Source organism: Canis lupus, chromosome 5 (assembly GCF_048164855.1).
Source record: "Canis lupus baileyi chromosome 5, mCanLup2.hap1, whole genome shotgun sequence".
Lineage (NCBI taxonomy): Eukaryota > Metazoa > Chordata > Mammalia > Carnivora > Canidae > Canis > Canis lupus.
Window position 1 is genome coordinate 9,147,789 of NC_132842.1, and position 20,699 is coordinate 9,168,487.

The following is a 20,699-nucleotide window of genomic DNA, read 5'->3' on the forward strand; positions in this document are numbered from 1 at the left end:
CCCTTTCCACCGGGCACCAGAGTAGGAGAAGGCTTTGCTTGCTTGCCTTTTTTTTCTTTCATTTTTATTCCTTCCTTCTTTTTTTTTTTTTTTTTTTTAAGTTGTGGCTCTTGCCACCCTAATCACCCTCGCCCCCGCTTTTTCAAAAAAAATTTTTTTTCCTTCCAACTGCGCCGTGCGCTCCCGTCTTCGGCTTGAGTATCGTCTACTCTTGGGGGCATTTATTCCAAACACTGTGGATCCCGGATCCCGGATCCTGGACAGACTCCTCTGTCTCCAGTAACGTCTTTATCTCGGCAGCGTCCCCATGCCTTCCATCTCAGTTTTCGACGCGTTTCCCGGGTGCCCTGGTCCGCAGCCTTCCAGGCTGTTAGCCAACTTAGTGGGGGGGACAGGATGGAGGGCACCAAATCGGCACCGAACCTGAAACCACGTCCTCTGTGCAGTTTGGACTTTGTGATGACTCCAGAATCAGAGCAAGAAGTAGTATTTTTACTGAAATATGGGGGACTCTAAGGGAACGACACCTGCTATTTTTCAAAATTCTCTCTGAGAAGTCTCTGGAGGATAATATTCTTAGGAGTGCAGAAGAATGGGAGTAATTTAACTCGGTGGAAGTTTTATTGAGTGCTTACTATATTTGGAGGGTTAAATGAGATGTCGGGATGAGTTTTCCACATGCGCTTGAACTTCTTCAGGAAACTCACAAGGATCCTAGAAATAGCCTCTTTGCAGTGATGACTGAGTTTTGACGTCGTCGACTTGATGAAGACAGGGCTGGCAGTGAAGTCTTCATGTGAGAACTCTAGAAATTGCACACTAAGAAAAAGAAACTGGTGCAAATAAAGGAAATCCGTTTCAAGAACCAAAAGAAGAAAAAAACGTTAAAAAAAATTAACTGCGGAAACAGGAAACACTCGACTGTGTAAACATTTTCGGAGACTTTCATAATCAAAACTGGGCGATTTTGAGATTTGCAAGGAGATCCACAGGCTCAAGGTATTCGCGGGAGTATTTCCCAAATCCGACTTATTAGGAGGTTCTAATATGTACTACTTTCTCTTTCTTATAAAAGACCTGTCCATCTGAAATCTGTGGTCCCAGTTTAATACAAGGTTTTATTTGGAAGGAGTCATTATTTTTTAGAGCCATCTTAAAAATAACCACCTGTTGTGCTATTTTATACTTGAAGAAACATCCTCAAGTGAAATGATGCTATCTAACCCAAAAGCCTCACGCTGGAGCTGTCTTCTGTCGTTTCACATCAAGTGTCTTTAAAGTGTTAAATGGGATCATCTTAAATGTAATTGCATCAAGACCTTAGCTTTGGATAGAATGCAAAAAGACTGTATGAGGGAACAACCATAGTATTTCAGGATATGATGTAACCTCCATTTTATAGAAGAACTAGACTAAATCAGAATTCCCAACTATCATTCCAGGGAAAATGAGGGGGAAAAATGTATCTACCAGACCTTTAAAATATAAAGGAAACGGGGGAAAAACCCCACTTCCATCACCTCACGATTCTGAGACTAGGTCCCATGTACAGATTGTTTCTAAAATTAAGATTCTGTCCCCTCAAAAGATGACCATAAGCTACTTTTAAAAAGCCGAACATCTTCATTTCTTGTTGGCCAGTGGGAAGTAGTATTTCACATGGGTTCTTAGATTTCACAATAAAACTTGATCTAGATAGGCCTATACACAAACTCCAAATATTGGGAAAAGAGTAAGAGGAAAGGATGTAGGAAAGTCGCATTGTACCTCCAGAAATCCTAACGTTTGCACGTATGAATATGGAAACAAAGCAATATGGTTGGTAGGTTAAGTCAACCATAGGGCAGCTTCTTTCCCCCCCCCCCCCACTCAGTGCAATTAACGGCCGGCAATTTTAAAAGCAAAAAGTACTTGGAAAGTGGTATGCATGTGTAAAGCAAGATAGATCGCTATTTACACAACAGTAACCAGCCTCATTCTCCTTTTGCATTTAAACTGAATCTGTGAAATCAATTTAGGCATTTTCTGTGGAATATTTTTTAAGTACTAACTTTGAGATATATAACCCTAGAATACTTTTCAGAAGCAAAAGCCAAATTTAAAGCCGACTTTTCAGGTACCCTGCCTTTACTGCTAAGAGTTACAAAGTTAGCAACTTTGATATTGGTTATTGTGAAGATTGAAGGTTCTTAAAGTGGTAGCTTAGCAAAAGTTTTAAAACTTAATAGTCACAACTGTGAAAGCTGGTTATGGGAGAATGCAAAACATAATTTTTCTTCTGTTTTATTAAAACACATTTTAGCTGAAATACCCAGTAACGCTTAAGAAATTTTCAAATGGAGTAGGGAAAAAAATCCTTTCAAACAAAATAAATGCATGTTTTCAAGTATGGTAAAACAGTGTTAAGTAAGCCATAAATTTAAGATCTGATTTTTAATAAGTAATTTAAAAAATAAGTCCATCATAAAAAGGTTGAATTGTAAAGTCTTTTAGTTCTTACAACTTGGTTTTGTGTAAGTCAAGTGACAGGTCCACTAGCATTTGAAGTTTTTAGTTTTTGAAAAATATTTTTTCATTCTTTATATACATGACCATCCAAAGTTAAAGTATCATTTGAAACTTCCATTAACTAAGTTTTCTTTCTTAGATAACATCATGAAAAACTTGAGAAGCCTAGAAAAATGAGTTAAATTCACCAAAATTGGCAAACATGGGTAACTTTTACTTCAAAGATTGTAGAGTAAATAAACAGATACATCTTTCAATTGGGCTTTCAAGCAATTATACAACAAAGCATGGACTTCTTAGCAACATCACTATTTAAGACAGCAATGGATTCTCTTTAGTTTTACCTGTTGTAATCCACAGTAGGTTTTCCAAAACTTCCGCACATTGTGCTTTTCATATCAAATTTTTATTAAAGTCTTAGCTATTTTCTAAATGAATATCCTTTTTTTTATTGGATTTTTCCCAATTACAAATGAAATTTAATTTTACATCTATAATTAGAAACAACACTTACAATGGTACTGTACAAATTTAGGTCAAAATAAAAATATATGTATTTTGTGGCTTCATAAAACTTCATTTACTGTATCTTTAAAGAAAGCAGAAATAACAGTAATATATGTAAAAGTAATGATTTAATGACTATAAGCAAGACAAAGCAATAGAATTGTGCTTCTTTTGCAGACTGGGAACAATGAAGTGTTTAGCTACAGTTTTCCCATACAAACATGAAACGATATTCATATAGAATAAACACCCTCACAAATAACTGATGGGTGATGAACACACACCAAGTTCGACCAAAGCAAAACACAAACTGAAAACGATTATGGTTTTTCATATTTTAAATTCAACATGTTCACTCGATTTAAAAATACCTGGAGAAGCTAAAAATAAATTGCTTTTATTTCAAGACATTAGAGAGAGGGTATATGTCATTGTTTATAACTGTAAAAGCAATTCATAAATTTGAAGTAACTGCTAAACCACATGTTAAAATAATTTTAGATAAAATGCCTTCTTCCAGCAATTTTCTGGTTTACTTAAAAATTTGTTTTAGAACTATAGTGATCAATACGCATTTTAAAAACACATTCATTCCATCAAAAGCAACGGGAAATGAAGACACCATTTCCAAAGTCCTTAGTTAAAAGTTTTTCTTTACTACAACAATTAATTTGAAAAGTAAACGTATTACTAGAGAAAAATCAGTATTATGATTTGCCAGTTGCTTCCAAATGAATTTTGATTCCCAAATGAATTGAGATTTAGAGGTCCACATTAAAAATGTTCTATGCTGATAAGGCTCAAACATAGGGTTATCTGCAAAGGTCGAACCAGTTGGGAGAATTTTAACAACCATTTCTGAATGCATGAAACACAATATTTTCTTTATAGTATTTATAAATATATCATACAATACTGTTTCCTGTTATGTCATATACCAATATGGCATTGTACAACAAGCATAATGCCATCTGATTCTTACAAAAGCGAATCATTTAAACAAGTCAGTAAAATAAACGGTAGTACCCGCTTTTAGGCATACAGATTGTAAAACTGAAGTTTACTTTCCTTTGATCGGTTTTGTGTAGCAACAGAGAAGTAAAAATCAAACAGGAATCAAAATGGCTAAATATGCAAGAAGTCATTATTCACAGTGACATGGCTACATAGAATGCAGTATTCTATGCATATTCTTTCTGTTTGTTGAATTTCAAGATAAAAAGCACTTGTTTTCTACAGGTTCACAAAACAGCATAATAACAAGAACAATCAAGGAGAATGTAATGTAGGCGTTAGTTGAGATTAACAAACTATGGCCCAATGTTTATATCCATTGCAGAGTATTTTCAAATCTGAACAATGGTTACAGAAACCATTTCACATCTTCCCTAACACACAGAAAAACATCTTGCCTGCCTTCTCAGAAACCAATTCTTCATAGGAACAATCTTTCTCTTCCATTAACGTCCATATGAGTATCACAACTAGTCCATCTTTTATAGCCAAATTTCATGTCACTACAAAAGAAAGCAAATTGGACGACAGTCACATGTATTAGCATCTCTAAAGCTGTAACGGCATGAAGATATCTATATAAATCAGGGCTTTAAAATTGTTTTTTCCTCAAGAGTCTCAGGTATCAACCAGATGAAGTTGCTGACGACCCATTTACTGACGATTTTCGAGGTCTATTGGCAAAGGAAGATTGGTGGTTACCGCTGGGGCTGCTGCTGGTTCCATTCATAGTGCTGGAGATGTGAGGGAACTGAGGATGAGGAGACTGAACGGGAGTGCTGGGGCTGGGCAGACAGGAAGAGGTTGAGGGAGCGCCTCCTGCGGGGCTGTTGGCCTTGTCACTCCCAGAGTCACTTTCCAGTTCTCCAGCATTTGTCAGTCCATCTCTCTGGTGACTCATCTTCATTCTTTTACAGGTAGGTCGAACTCTGTATTTCAAAGGAAGGGGACCATTCTACAAAGTGAGAAGGAAAAAAATTAGTCCTCTTTCAATACAGTTTACCACGATAATCATCAAGCATCAGCTATAATACTTACCCTTCTCCAAGTATAAATGTAGGCAATATCCATTAGTGTATAGTAATCCTTTAAAGGTTCCTCTTCGTACATGACATCAATCTATTGGAAAATAGTATTTCAGTTACTAAGAACCATGAAGAACAAAGATAAATTGAGATTTTCTTTTTGGTCATCTATATGCAATCCAAAAATGCTTTAAAAAGCATTCTCTTCAAACATCTGGACAAGGAAAGAATCCCTCTTGACACTTTAAATGAGGAAAAATATTTCCTGAAATTACTAAGGAATCTTTTTCATAGCATAAGAAAAAATTCATACTAAACATTTTAAGAGACAGTTCCAATAAACTGCTAATTAAAAAAAAAAAAAAAAGGCTGCTTTTTTTGGGTTCAGAATCCAAAAAGAAAAGTCACTGAATCAAAAAATTTCACATTAAATGCACAAGAACTATAAAGTAGATACCTGGAAAGTATTAGGTATGTCCATTTTACTTCTGAGAAACTTTCTTAGGTGCATCACAGTCATTGCTGCTGGGCAACGTAAATACCTTTTATCATTCACCTAAAAATACATTTAGAAAAGTTATTTTTTAAAATTCCTAACTTTTGGGTAAGAAAAAAATTTCAATTAGAGTGCCTCAATATAACAAAATGTATGAATACCAAAACTGAAATTGACTAAATTCTCTACTATGAGTTTACTATTATAAATAGGAAATAGGCAGATTACTGATAAAATAAGAAAACTTTACATACATCAAGGCATTAAATATTATTTAAAGTACTTTTTAAGAACAGTAATCATATATAAATTCTATCTAGTTACTATCAGATATAAATCATTCTTAAACATCAAATATGATCATTTTCTCCTACTTGACAGCATCATCCAGCCTTAGTTATATTCTAAAGGGCAACATACACCTTCATAAAAATCTAGAATCCAAACAATGTTTCTTCTGTGTTTTTGTGATATGGAACATACCTCCTCCTTAGGTTTCTCCTTGTCTTTGTTTACTTTCCGATCCAATCTAAGAAACATAACTTTATTAGTGGAATAATGTATCTATGAGCAGATTAGCATAAAACACATTTCCTACAGAATTTACCTGTTCTGGTCAAAGAATTCAATGGATAAGCTTATTATCTCATCATCGGTTATAATTCTTTTATCCTCATCTGCAACTTCTCCTCTATCTTCATTAGAGCCATTGGCAGCTATAAAGACATTTTCAAATTTAATTTTAAAGTTAAATAATTAAAATATTACATATATAGGAAGATGGAAGTGGTACTTTAATTCAATTTTAATCAATTAATGAATAAGTTCTCCCTCCAAATAAATTATCTTTTCCCTCTCTAAAGAGTTTACCATCAGCTGAAGGATGAGCTGCATAAAAATCCCTTCTTCTCTTCATTTCATCTAAAGAGGGGAGGGCAAAAACAAAGAAAAGAAAAGAAAAGAAAAGAAAAAGACAAACTTTTGTTATAGCAGGTAAAACTGATGAAATACTTTGTAAAAATTCATTTGTAAGCAAGTTACTCACTTTTGAAAAGCCCTGGAACTAATTTGTATACAATATCTTGGAGAGTTTTATCTGACCTGAAAAATAATTAGTAAATTATTAATAGCAAAAACTTAAAATGCTCTTAAGTTATGATAGATTCTTTGTTTTCTTTGTGTTATAGTATTATTTTATTTGATTGTGAGTCTACATCAGCAACATAATAATTACGGGAATAAAAATTCTTTATATAGTAGTAATCTTTTAAGTCAGTAGAATACTTTTATTTTACATTCATTAAGAAATTCTTTGTATTTCACTGCAAAGAACCAGAGAAGTGTGCCTTTCAAGTTATAAAACTAGCTAATATGAAAGAATTAAGAGAAGAAAATGGAAGTACTTTAAACACACTCATTCCAGCCCGTCATAAAGTCAATAAAGCAATGCAGAAATGCAGAACTACTTCAGGTTTTAAAAAAGATGGTTTTAAAAAAAACTCTTAAAATCCACTTGAATAATACCAAATTTTGCAGTTAGTCAAATTAAAATGGGAAGAAATGAAAAGCAACCTCTACAAAACATACACATCAGGTGGGTATTCAACAGTAAGTTTTGTGTGAAAAATAAAACAGCGTAGCCTTTACTAAATTATGCCATTCCAATAACGATTAGAAACAATAATTCTAAACCTTTTCTTACCTAATATTCAGAAGTGGTCTGGTTTTGTGAACTTGGACATCACAGATAGGACAATACTTGCTGGTCTCCAAGTAACGCACAATACATGTTTTACAGACTGGAAGTAGAAAAACAAAGTTTTATAAGTTTAGAAATTAGATATTAAGCATTGAAATTAGTGTCAAAAATGGAGAACCAGTGGTAACAAAATAGTAAATGCCAAAAGGTATTTCCAATTAACTAAGCTAATTCAATTAACATCCTGAGAACACTCATCTGTTGCACACTTATACACTTAAAATATGCATTAACAAAAATTCACCAAATGCAAGAGTAGAAAATGACTCCATCACTTTTGTACCAACATTCTCAAGGATTGCGGGAATTGTTAGTAGTTTCCAAACATCAGAAAGACATGTGAAATATAAATGACACAATAAAAGAGTCTAAAACTATGTACTTACAGGAATGTAGACATTCTATTATGGTTGTGGCATCAATGAAGTACCCTCCACAAAGCACACACATTAGGTGGGGATTTAGCTCAGTGATCTTGATTCTGGTTGTTCGATGCATTTCTGCTTGATAAAATATCCTGCAAGACACAGAAATATTGGCTATCATCCACAGAAAGAGAAACGAGATTATCTCCCAACTTCTAGTAACCCAACACTCTGAAATGCTGAAGAGTTCATAAAACTCGTTTAACACTGTACAGCTGGACTGTCCCAACGTTTTCTACAGAAGGAATTTACTAATCAGATCTGAATCAATTATACTGAAACGACAAAAAAGGATTCAACTAAAGTAACTTCTGGTCCCTCAGGTCATTCCAGGAGGGAGAAGAAAAGGTCTGGGGTGGGGGCTGGGAGCTGAGAGTATTCGGGTCTCTTTCTTCCATTTGTCCTCCTGCCTAGCAGCCCCAGGGCTGCTGCAGACGCCACACAGTCCCCGTAGATATTTACCAACCGCCAGGGCTTGTCCCAGGTCTCCAAATTTACTGTAAAACTTCCTTATGGATCTTCAATCGAAAATCCGGGAGCATGCCCTGGCTTCCCAGGGGTTCCTGTTGTTTTAGGCGGTTCCAGCAACCAGAACCTGGCACGTTTTCACGCGATACAAAGGGAAAACAAATTCTGCCCTATCTGCATCCCTGGCATTTCCGGAGCTGGGTGCTGGGGCCGCAGGAGCACCTCCAGTCGGCCTCGGGCTGGGGCCTGAGCGCGCGGACGCCCGGGGGCCGGGATGCGAGGGGCGGATCCGGCGGCGCCCCGGGCTCCGTCTCGCTCCGGATTCGGAACTCGCCTCTGTCGGGGTTTCCATAGCAACTTACACTTACACTTGGCATCCGGCCACCGCTGCAACTCCGCGCGAAGCCCGGCCGAGCCCGGAGCTCCGGCGGGCGTGCGGGGCGGCGGGGCGGCGGCGGCGGGCGCGGGGGAGGGGCCGGCGCGGCGCGGGGGCGGGGCCGGCGCGGGGGCGGGGTGGGGTGCGGGCGGGCGGCGCGGCTCGGGGGTGGGGCAGCCCCACGAGGCCCGCGGCGCTGGGGAGCAGGATCCCGGCCGGCGGCCAGCCTGGGGGGCCCGGAGCTAGCGAGCGCGAAAGGAAAATGCAAACCGCACTCCCGGCCATTTCGGACACTCCTGGGGGCCTCTTTCCAAGTCGACTCGGTGCGAAGAGCTTCTTTCAGATCTTGACTCTATCTCTCCTGTTAGCAATCACTAAGTCAAAAATTTCACGAAGGGATCTTTTGAGAATTGCCAACTGTGCACTTAGCCCGAAACCGTCAGGGCTCAAATTGCAGAGATGTTTATTGAACTGAACCTCTTTAAAGCTTTCTTCTCTAATAAGAAGTTCTCCTGCAGATTAGATGAGCGATAGAAAGTTTTGCTAAGGCTAAAAAGTAAAATCTGTTTTACAAGAAGACAAGGAGGGGGCAAAGCCGTGTGTTTTATTTGAACTATGCTGGAGGCGAGACAAACTACTTTAATCGGTACGTAGTGACAATATGTAAAGAACCATGTGAACAGCCCATTCCCAACGCTAAATCAACACCTTGTCAACCCAGAGCAACGATAGGAGACAAAAACAAATGTCATTTTCTCAACCTAACCTCCATTCACATCCCCACACGATGGAATAATATTCCCAATAGATACCATATAATATAGAAAAGTCACGGTGGGGAACTGTCAGCAAGAATACACCAGCGGACAATCAAGGGAAGTCAATTATTTCGTGTAGTACTCTTGAAAAATATATTTCTTACCCCCACTTCATTCATTTCAGAACCTAAAATAGGACCAAGCTTCTAGACCAGACTGAAGTATGAAGTACATTCTCAAAGCCGCTTTGAATAGACATCTAGGAACCTGTGAAACCTGAAGATGCATCTGAGGTTTTTAATTCTTAGGGAATTTTAATGCAGAAGAAGGAAATATCAATCAACATACCTCAATGGCTCAAACTAACCGCTTTAGAGTACTAGAGAACGGCAAAAACAAAACAAAGTCTCTTTTATGAAAGTGATCACAGTGGCAACTGGCAACTTCAACCAGAAAACTTCAAATGTGATTCTTCAGTTACCTTTGGATTACTTGTTTACAAGACTATTGTCAACATATTGTTAAAATAAATCTAAGTGGAGTTGCAGAGGAGTTGTGGGTGGAGCACTGTCTCTAAAAAGTAGCAGTATTTAAATCCACTGTGGTTGATTAAAGACAAAACGTTAATTCTTAAAGAAAACTCTCCTTGTGAAACCACAGGACCTTTCCTAGAAAGATAGCAAGGTGGTACTTATGTCTCCTTGTGAAAGCGTATCACACTAAAGCCACCGCACATGAAGTTTAGGAAGGGACTTCAGTAAGAATAGCTGCCTTTCTTACTCTACAGAAAACACCAAATACTAAAACACAGGTCAAACCTCAGTGGAAGGTAGTCTACTGGTTGGCTTTTAACATTTAAGTCACAGGTACTAGTCTTTCAAATTCATCTTAAGTCTTAATTCACACAACTCTTCAACCTCAGTTCTGAAGAATTTGGCCACAGTCCTATTACCATTTATAATGCTGGTAAACATCACTATCATATCACCTTGTTACTTACATAAAAATCAGTTATTTACCTTTTTGTACCACTTGAAAGTCCTGGCAACCTAAGGATGACTTCCAAAACGTTTGACATGCTTGATAGATTTAAGAAACAATCTCTTCTTGCACCTTACAAATGAAAGCCTTCCAGGTTCCAACATAGAAACTGCCAGGTAGGCAAGTAAAACAGCACCAAACGTACCATAGTAAAAATACTCAATAGTTAAAACTTGTCATTATAATCTACTCGGGGCTGTCAGTTTAGTTGGGAGGCCTAACACCAGTACTGTCAAAATGAAGCAAAACAGAAGAAAGTTCTTATGTTAACAATCAGCTTGACTACTGCAATCTAAGAAATGCAAATGAGCTCTGTAACCCCAATTGGGGTTCACAGCCCCAGTAGAAGTATGGGCAAAGTTTGGGTTAACTTGACTCCTAGGGAGAATTTAGCCTAGTTGGGTACCTTAATGCACATCCCAGAACTTGGTGGTAGAGTACTAATGGATTTATCAAGTACAATTAAATGCTCAATTTTCTTACAAAAGCATACATGTGTACACACACGCATACACAGTTGGGATTTACACAGCTTGGATTTAAAGATACTAGGCATATAATTACTAGGCATATAATTTGCACAGATAGGCTATTTCAAACCCCTCTGCCCTTTGGGGCAAATGAATGGGAATGAACTCAAATATTAAGAAGTTTGTAAATCTGCTCACAAGATCAATCTCTAAGGGGTTCTGCTCAATCTACTTAAAATAAAATTCAAATGTTAACATAGTCACATAAGTTAGTATATACAGTCAACAATCTGCATCCTTAACTTCCAACTCTTTTTTTGCAGCTTGTGATGTGTTTTCAGAACTTGGGGGTTACGGTTCCTATAAAATAGACGTTAAAGTACTCATAACATTCTAGGTTACCACCAACCTACACTTGGATAAATATGCCCAGAATTTTGCCTACTTTAAAAGAAAAGGGGTTAAATGCATGCTTCTCTTTCAAATATTGGACCGTGACCACTAAGCCCACTAAATCCTTTTATTGCAATTGGGAATGATCAAAGTCTCTCTCCTTGTTTACTTCCAATCATTAACTGTAAATTTCTGGGGGAAAAGATCATGCTATATCGCTGTCAAACCCAAAAGACTGTGTAAACCCATGTAGTCAACTTTTTAGAGCTCCTTTTCCAAAGCATCTCTTCACCACATGACCCATGCTGACATTTAGCAAAACCTATAAAACGTAGTGGGCTTAAGTCATGGTTCTAAGTGCATCCCATAGTAGAGGTGGAGAGAAAAACTGCAGCCACCGAGGAGGAAAAACAGAAGAGAAAAAGAATGGGGGGGAAGAAAGGGGAAACCTCTTGCAGGAGTGACGTCCAGTCACCACCATCACTCCAAAAAAAGCTCCAAATTTGAAATGCCCACTTCCCAGTGCGCACGTCCCAAGCCATGTTTGGAGAAGTTACCTAAGACTCCCAACAAAGAACACCTTGAAAACTTTACCACTTTAAAGACAAATGCAGGAGACCTTGGAAACAACTGGGAACCGCCATCTTACAAGCCATCCAATTTCACACAAGTGTCCCTCCAACTTAAGTTAATAACATTTTTGTCTGGGCTCTTTCCAGTTTAACATCCACCTTGGCGGCATCGCTGCCCCCCACGTAACCCGTCCCTATAAAATGAGGGCGTTCTCTGGACGTTTAAACCCCTCAAAAGCCTTTTCTTCGGGAGAAGAGGGAAGCCACTTGACCCGAGCAGCTCCCGATTTCAGGAACCCGTCCCCGTTTCATCAAAATCTACCTCTCAACAAAGGGCGCCGTGGCGGGGCGAGCCGCGGAGGCTGGAAATAGAAGAGTTCTTCTCGGGGGCCATGTGCGTCGCGAGGGTGTAGAGGGGCGCTCGGGGGAGAAAGGAACTAAAACGTGGGGCCGCGCGCGGCGCGTCCGGGGCTGAGCGGGCGGCGGCTGGAGCGGCGCCGAGCCCGGCTGGCGGCGGCGGCGGCGGCGGCGGCGGCGGCGGCGGCGGCGGCGCGGCGCGGGCTGCGGGTCGGTCCCGGCGCCGCGGGAGTCGGCGGGCGGCGGCGGGCGCGCGCGCGGGGGCGCGGGCGGCGCGCGGGGCCGGGCGGCGCGCGGGGCCGGGCGGCGGGCGGCGGCGGCGGCGGCGGCGGCGGCGGCGGCGGGCGGCGGCGGGCGGCGGCGCGGGGCTCGGCGCCCACGCTGTCAGCGCCCTCCCGGCCGGCGCGGGAGAGGCGCGGGGGGGCCGCTCCCCGTCCACCCGCGGCCGGCCCGGGCCCCGAGCGGCCCCCGCCGCCCCCCAGCCCCGTCCCGGAGGCGCCTCGCCTCCTACGTACCCGGAAAAAGCAGCCGGCGAGAGGCGATCGAAGCGGGCGGAAAAGACAATGAAAGTTAAAAGTCGTTCAGCAGAAAATGAATGTGAGCCAAGCGGCCATCTTGAAGCGAGCTGCAGACGCCGCTGTCAATGGGCAACGAGCGCAGCCGAGAGGAGCCGCGGCCGCCGCGCTCGGCTCATGCTGCCTCCCGAGCCCGGCCTCCTCCTCCTCCTCCGCCTCGGCCTCCTCCTCCTCCGCCTCGGCCTCCTCCTCCTCCTCCTCCTCCTCCTCGGCCTCCAACGCCTCCTCCTCCTGGGCCTCCTCCTCCTCCTCCTCCTCCTCCTCGGCCGCTGCCGCCTCCTCCCGCTCCGCACTCGGGGGAGGGAGCGCGCGGAGGGGGCGCGATCAGTATTATTCTGCGGGGCTGGGAGGTGTTTCTAATCCGGATCGGGGCTCCCTCGCCAACATCCCCATTGTCTCGCCCCGATCTCTGCCTTTAATACTACGATTATTATTTCATAGTTGCCGTGGGGGGGGGAGGAGGGCGAGTGGGGGGCGCCGTGTGTGTGCGTGCGGAGAGGCGGGGGGAGGGGAGGAAGGATGAGGAGGGGGGAGGGGAGGGTGGAAAAAAATGCACCGCTGAAGGCAGAGTGGAAACTGACACCGGCTCCAAAATGGCTCAGAGTCCGCCCGCCCCCTCCCCCCGCCGCCCCCCCACCGGGTCACGTGCTCCCCTCATTCCTTAAGGGCGGCCTGGGAATTAGTGTCGGTGTAGTCGGGCCCGCGGCCGCCCCCTCCCCTCCGAGCAGCGCGACCCGGCCCCCTCCCCCCTCGCTCTGCGCGGCGGCGGCGGCGGCGGCGCTGGCGCGGCTGCGGAGACATTTCTCCACAGCGCCACACGCGCCACCCTGCTCTCGGCGCGGGCATCGCTCCGGCCCCGCACACAGCTCAGCCCACCCCGCCCCCCGTTATTTCTTTCTTTCCGCCGCCCGCCTCCGCCCGCGGCGCACACGTCCACTGGCTCCCGCCAAGGAGAGCGCCCGGCCACCGCCCCCGCCTCGGCCCCGCCAGCCCCGCGGGCTGCGGCCCAGGCTCCGGCGCCGCGGCGCGGAACCTGCGCCCGAGTTGGGCTCGCGGAAACAACAGCGCCCGCCCCTGTTTTCCCGCGGCCGCGCCAGCCCCCTTCCCCGCCCGCTGGCCGCCGAGGCGGGGCGCGCGCGGGCAGGGCTCCCTCCGGGCAGGGGCTCCGCGCGGGGGCTGGCCGGGCCGGGCCTCGGGAGCCCCGCGGGCGAGGGTCCTGCTGCGGGCGAGCCCCCGCCCCCGCCCCCGCCCCCCCATCCCCCGGCGCAGGTAACGGGACCGACCGGCGCCCGCCGCGGGGCGGCCACGTCCGCTCCCCAAGTCCCGGGGCTGGGGTCTTCAACGAGCCCCGGGGATCGCATCCTTTCCCACTGTGTTTAACTTTCATCCCAAGAGAGCAGGCGATCGTTAAAAGTTAACGCTAATCGCATGTATGTCTTCAAAGTAATAATTAACACACGAACTCAAATCCAAACAAACTCTCACCACTCTTTTTGTGGGAACAACTTATTTATTCAGAATGTAATACTGTCTACTTCCTTTTGTAAGACTTGAAAAAGACCAAAATGGGATCAATGTACAGTTTATACTAAAGACGTCTGAAATACTCAGGCAGAATTTCCCTCAACTCTTTTACAAGTGTAAAAAAATAAAGTGTCAAAACTGATGAGCGGCATAAATCCAAAAGGGAAATATTTTTTCTACTCAAGAGGAGGACATCCAGCTCTCAACAAACGGTGGTTCGGCCGACGACAAGGCGTTCCTGATCTTCCTCTAGACCCGGACGGATCGTTAACTTCCCCAAGTTACAACTGAGTTGCTCTTTCCAGACTTTTCGAAGCATCTTTAAGTTTCCCCACTAAGTCCTAAAAGATGTTTATAATGCCACGTTTTTAGGATAAAACACAAGACAGAAGTATCCAAGTTTGAGAAAGGTGCAAGAAAAAAGTCGGGGCGCTTTCTAAACGAGTTTAAAATTCTCGAGGATTTCAGTCTTTGACAAACCACTATCGATCAAAAGATTTCCTCTAAAATATTTCTTTTTCAAGTGGACTACTTGCCCTCAGATTTGAAATATGATTTCCAACCGAATCCTCTTAATAGGCAAGGTACGTCAAAACTAAACTTCTCAAGTTATCTAACAAAAATAATGCTGTATCCACACTTTCTGAAAGTTTAGTTTGATCAATGGTTACATTAAAACAACTCCACAGGAGATGCCTTTTGACAAATTCAAAATTCATCAAAATTTCAAGTAATGGTCTTCATTTTTTTTAAGTGGTAAGAAATAAATTCGTTATCATGTCCACTAATCAATGTAGTTTTGAATTTTTCTAGTCTTACACTGGCAATATAGTTTTAGAATTTATGTATACTTCCTCCTTTTTAAAAAGTCACTTAAAAATGTTTGAAAACCCTGTTTGAAAGTTTAATTCAACTTCCGAAAGCAAAGAAGATATTTTCAAAGACATGTTCTTGATTTTGCTCTGTCCTATTGGAGCAAACTAATCACAAATAGAAGGAAGTTACACTCAGTACTACAATTCAGAAATCTGTCTTAATCAGAGGGAACAGCAAATACAAAACCAATTCTTTGTAACATCTTAAGTTCAAAAGTGAAGCCTACTTTAAAATACTGCTTTTGAAGCGTTTTCCCATTAAATCCTTCACTATCTACCGGCAGATGGTTAGATAATTTTTCTTTTGAACTTTCCATGAGCATATTTCTCAATTAAACATCTATAAACAGATAGGTATATTCACAGATCCTAATACTGTACCTGTAATTGTTCCATGTTGCAACTAAAACTAATCTCTGGGTGGGATCGGGAATCAGTGTTCTAGGGAAGAGAAAAAAATGCTGTTTATGTAAATCAAGGACTTTTAAAATTTCATTTCACATTTAAATTTTAGACAAGGCTTATCTGTAAATACCTCTACATTTAAGGTCACCAAATATGCAGGTCTGTACATCTTATGAAGTTGATTGGTCTAAAACAACACAATACATAAATTCAGTTTTTAACTCTATTTTTTTTAAGTTCCCTAAATCCCCCTAGAGAACAGTTCATTAAACTTTACCTTTATCTGATATTCCAAACGCCAAGAAACATCAGTTATATGTGGAAGAGATCTGCCTATACTAAAAAATACAATGATAATTTTGTACATAATATCTACATAGAAACTTTCAGTGTTTATTTCTACCAAGAATGGTGTCTACCTCCCCCCCCCACCGCCACATACATACACAATTTCAATTTACTCTGAATTTAAAACATTGTTAAACTTTATTTTCAAGTTCTGAAGAATAAAAGAGCATTTTAAAAATCATCTCAATAAACTTTATCTTTAAAAACATTAGCTTAACTTCAATCGTTTCACTTGCCCTTTGGCCCCTTTTCTTTTGGTCAAGATCCCTGTCTTTTTGCCCTGTTTTGTTTCACACCAGCACTCTCCATTCATACCTGCAAGTGAAAAGTGGCTCAGCTTGACACCTTAGACAGTACCTACCTTCCCAGTAGGATTTCTAGGGTATTCTTATTATTCTGGAGGGGGGGGGGGAGAAAGAAAGAAAACACATCTTTGCAAAGAGAAGAAAAATAGTAATTGTTAATTTAAAAAACTTTAAATAAGTAACCTGATATTCCGTGCAAAACAGTTCTATTCGCTCTCTATCAAATTTACAGTCTTCTAGATAAGTGCTAAAGGAGGGGGGAAAAAAGTCAAAGTTTAGTGTCCATTTTAAAAACTGAAATTGGAATCTTAAAGGTAGTATTTGAAAACAAATGGATATTTAAATAAATCCTGTACCTTAGAGTTGATTTGTCAGCTCTTTGCTTTCCCGCCTCTAGTATGTAGGTTGCAGCTGCTGTGTGACAATGTTTTAAAACCACAGGATCGATATGTTTCAAGTCTGGGTGATCTAAAATAAATTAATTGCTAGTGATGCCTGTGACAGGAAATTCCTTATAGTCATGTTTCTAAATTGAGTATTTTGATTTGGGCAAAAATCCCCTTAAACAAGAACACAAAAAAGAACTCAACTATAAGGACTGGCAATTATAAGTAAATGAGATGAACAACAAGGTCAATGGAAAACAATAAAGAGCATACATCAGTAATTCTGCTGTTACCAGTCTCAATTACCTTCTTTTATTTTGCCTTAATTTGTTTTTTTTTTTTTTAAACATTGTAGCCCCAAAGAAAAAAAGAAACCACACAGTTGGTCCTTACAATGCTGGATGCAGTAAATTCAGAGGAAAAATAAGATAAATATTTTACATGGTGTAAATTTAAGAATGAATAAACTTTCCCTCTAAAGATCGATTACTTTTAGAATAACTGGCTCCAAAGACATGAATATATGAAGGGCGGGGCACGAGTTCAGAATATGTAATACAATTTTCAAAATATTTTCAGATTTTGACAGCTATCCTTTTTTTGAGATTAACCCAGGTGGTGGTTACTATTTTCGTTTGAAGAACTTCCACTTTCATACTTTTTTGTAAGGTGTTATAGATCATGAAACTACAGAAAAAACAAAATTTGAATTGTTGGGATATTTATATTTAAGAAAATGATCTAAAAGCGATCTGTCTTAAAGTATGCCTTCAATCCATACTGACACACGGCACTCCGCAATCACTGACCGGACCATTTAAAAGAGACTTGCCTCCTGGTAACTGATGCGGAACAAAACATTCTGCACCATATTTTAAGGTTCTAGGCGTGGAACCTGTGCAAAACATATCTAACCAGAGTGTTGGAGTGATCACAGGAACTGGAGGTATTTTCGAAGTTGGGAAATGTCAACACTTGGTGACCTGGTAATTGCTTTGGAAACAGACTCTTGCAAACCTTTGCCAGCCTCGCACTGAACGCTTGAATTGCAGGGAGCTACCCTGACGGAGTCCAAGTGTCAACCAGCCTCTGCCTCCGACCAGGCTGAAAACCTTGGATGTTTAGGCCACAAACAAGACTTTAACACGGGCTTTACAAAGGAACAAAGAGACTGGGAGGAGAAATCGGAGCAGAAACAAGTGGCAGGCTATGTGCAGGTGCCAACCGGGGCCAGAACAATGGTCAGGGGCCGCTCCGGGCTCACAGCCCCACACTCCGTCCGGAGCGAAGGGCAAAGCCGGGAGACTTCCTCTTCCCGGGGTTTTCCCCTCTCGCTCGGTCTCGCTCCTCTTCTCGGAGCGCCCCTCCACCCAGGCCGATCTAGCTCAGAGCCGAGCGGCTTACCTAACACGGCCTCGTCCGCCTGGGCGTCCAGCAGGCTCTGGAAAGCCGCCCGGAGGAGAAGCGTGAAGGCGTTGGAGTCGAAGGAGCCAGGATCGGCCAGCATCTGGAAGCCTTTCTGCACATACTCCGAGAGCTCCATTGTGAGCGCGCCGTGACCTTCGACACGCGCACCACGTGACACGCGCCGCGCGCTCAGCTGATGCGGCCGCGCGCGCACGCGGCTCGGGGCGGCGGCGCGGGCTGCGGGCCTCCCAGCCCGGGGCCTCCCCGCCGGCCTCCCGGCTCGCGCCTCGGCCAGCGCGCCCAGCCGCCCGCCGTCCACCGCCCGCCGCCCCCGAGCTCCCCGGCGCCGCGGCTTCCGTCCAGCCCTTCCTGCGGCGCCCCAGCGAGAGGCGCGGCCCCGGGGGCTTTGTGGACGCGCTCGGCGCTTTCTCCTCCACCCGGGGCTCACCTAGGTCTGTCACCGGCTCCTGCGCGGCTCCGCCGCCGCGTTCCTTGAAAGACCCCCGGGCGGGGGCGGGGGCGGGGGCGGGGAGGAAGGGGTCTGGGTCCCGGCCCCACGTCCCCCGAAAACTACGCCTTCCTAGTTCCTCAGCGCGAAAGCCTTCGGGAAGCTCCCATTCTGAGGCAACTGGTTGTGTTTGGTTTGGTTTGGGGTTGTTTATTGTTTTGTTTTTTGTTTTTTTGTGGGTTTTTTTTGGTTTTTTTTTTTGGTTTGTGTGTGTGTGTGTGTGTGTTTGTTTTTGTTTTACGCCACAGCTTAACCTCCCAGCATTGCTCTTTTGTGAGTGAGGCTGTAGGCATCTAACAAGCCTTGTTTATTTCTCCTTTTTCATTGTCATTGCTGGGATATGGCAGTTGATTCCTGCACGGATGTGCGTGTGCACAGACGTGCGTGTGTTCTTGCTGTACCTAAACAATTGAGGAATTAATACATTATCCACATACATGTTTGACAGTTATTAAAATCTCATATGCCGCTGCAAATAAATATCATCCAAAAGCAAACTGACTCGAATTCTGTGCTGCTGTACTCATGACATCTCTATGGTTTTAATTAAACAATCTTCATCTGTTTGTATCAGGCAGTTATCTCAGTAAGATACAGTTAGGAGTGTCAAGGTCTTTACTAGAAGTGATTACTGTCTCGGATATCCGTAACTTTAAAGACTCACATTGTATAAAGTTTTAAAATTCTCCTTTATATGTCTATGAAGTTGGACAACTAGAGTGAATTCTTGGGGGGGGGGGGGGGAACGAGACACAAAGGAGATGATGCAATTTTGATCCAAAGAGTTTAAAAAGAAAAGTTCAAAAGCAAGTTCTTTAAGCGTGGAGGGGAGGGATAAGGAACAAGAAAGGTGTTTTAGTCTTCAGGAGCGATTATTTATTTGAAGCAGGTTCAACGTGAAACACTTCTGTGGGAATAATTTAGGTGCTTATTTGGGGAAAAATTGTTTCTAATGAAAACAGTCAAGATTTAACCTTGCAGCAATACATAGGAGCACCTGATTTCACAACAGGACACAAATGGAATAATTTAGCATCAGTAACAGATTGAGTAACTACTGAATTTTCCTTTGAAGGCTTTGAAAGGCATGTGAACTAGCTCTTCACTTCGGTGAGCATATAGGAGCAGTGAAGGATTTAAGAGTCTCCCTAGAGTCTTTATGAAACAAACACCTATTAATCATGTTCATCTTTTCTTCCCATCTTCTTTCCAAACTCCTTGTTTCTCTTCAGTAGTAAAATGTCAGTTGAAAAATTTCCAGATACCCTATTTACATAGGGGACATTTTACAGGGCAGAGGTGTGTTAATTTTAACACCCAAGACCATTTATTACATATAGTTTATGACCTTGCATAACATTGATTGTTAATACTCTAATAGAAATTGAGTTGATAATTGTAATCATACTTAATGTAGTGTCAAAAAAGAAAGCATTAATGCTTGAGCATATTTTTTGAATTGTTATTTTAGAAGAGGAAAGTACATACCATAAATGGTTGTAAATTGAGGTTATAAAAGTTAAGAAATTCACAGGGATTATTTTCAAAATAGCTGTCATGTTACTGTCTTATACACATGAAATTACATTCTCTTACAAAGCACTTATTTATCCTCTTTTGCCTAAATTTCCTTATGTGTTAGGCCCAAGTGGTGAGTACATTTACAGCTCTACAAAAATTTTAATTATGTTTTTTGATACTAGAAAAGCTGAATTTTTCTACCATAGGTATTTTATTTCAACTGCCTTTGAAGGAAGCACAAGATTGTTTGTTTAAATGTAGATAGAGCATATATTCTTGGCAAGTAAGTCATTGAAGTTCATTGAAGTATGATCATTAAAAAGCATGATTGCACAGATGTAGACTATTGTTTGCAGCAAAAATCGATGCATTTTATATTGTTAGAAAAACTGTATATGAACACATTCTGAAAGTGTAAAAAAATATTTTAAAAGTTTTGCTCTGACTACTACAAAGAGCATTGAAGATTTCACTAGACTTTAAAAAAATACTGCAGGCTCAAAGCCAGCAGACTAAATTTGGCCTCTAAAAAACAGACTTTTAAAATAATACCTATGTGCAGCTGAAAATAACAAAATACTTGTATATTTTCATTTTTTAATGTTTTTTCCTTCTAAATTGAAATGTTACGGTAGACAGTGCTGGTATTTGTTTTTCTTTTTGAGAATCTAGAAAT

At 42.1% G+C, this 20,699-nt stretch overlaps 2 protein-coding genes across 7 annotated transcripts; both read right to left on the reverse strand.

Moving 5' to 3' along the window:
- Positions 1-2,701: 2,701 nt before the first annotated feature.
- Positions 2,702-13,310, reverse strand: BMI1 (BMI1 proto-oncogene, polycomb ring finger). 5 transcript variants are annotated; one of them, XM_072825405.1, is made up of 10 exons: positions 12,685-13,310; positions 7,696-7,826; positions 7,253-7,349; positions 6,596-6,651; positions 6,421-6,471; positions 6,158-6,266; positions 6,034-6,079; positions 5,512-5,610; positions 5,068-5,148; positions 2,702-4,984 (listed from the first exon to the last, which is right to left on the reverse strand). In XM_072825405.1, the coding sequence occupies exons 2-10, from the start codon at positions 7,805-7,807 to the stop codon at positions 4,655-4,657; spliced, it is 981 nt and encodes a 326-aa protein (XP_072681506.1). In that variant the 5' UTR covers positions 7,808-7,826; positions 12,685-13,310; the 3' UTR covers positions 2,702-4,654. The 5 variants fall into 5 exon arrangements, with proteins under 5 accessions (XP_072681506.1, XP_072681510.1, XP_072681509.1 ...); XM_072825409.1 differs by lacking the exon at positions 12,685-13,310 and adding an exon at positions 12,135-12,290; XM_072825408.1 differs by lacking the exon at positions 12,685-13,310 and adding an exon at positions 8,571-8,636.
- Positions 13,311-14,234: 924 nt separating this feature from the next.
- COMMD3 (COMM domain containing 3) lies at positions 14,235-18,201 on the reverse strand. 2 transcript variants are annotated; one of them, XM_072825410.1, is made up of 8 exons: positions 17,992-18,201; positions 16,558-16,669; positions 16,385-16,448; positions 16,258-16,292; positions 15,826-15,886; positions 15,679-15,735; positions 15,525-15,584; positions 14,235-14,609 (listed from the first exon to the last, which is right to left on the reverse strand). In XM_072825410.1, exons 1-8 carry the CDS (start codon positions 18,128-18,130, stop codon positions 14,550-14,552), a joined length of 588 nt encoding a protein of 195 aa, XP_072681511.1. In that variant the 5' UTR covers positions 18,131-18,201; the 3' UTR covers positions 14,235-14,549. The 2 variants fall into 2 exon arrangements, with proteins under 2 accessions (XP_072681511.1, XP_072681512.1); XM_072825411.1 differs by lacking the exons at positions 16,258-16,292; positions 16,385-16,448 and having other exon boundaries at positions 17,992-18,175.
- Between the last annotated feature and the right edge of the window lie 2,498 nt (positions 18,202-20,699).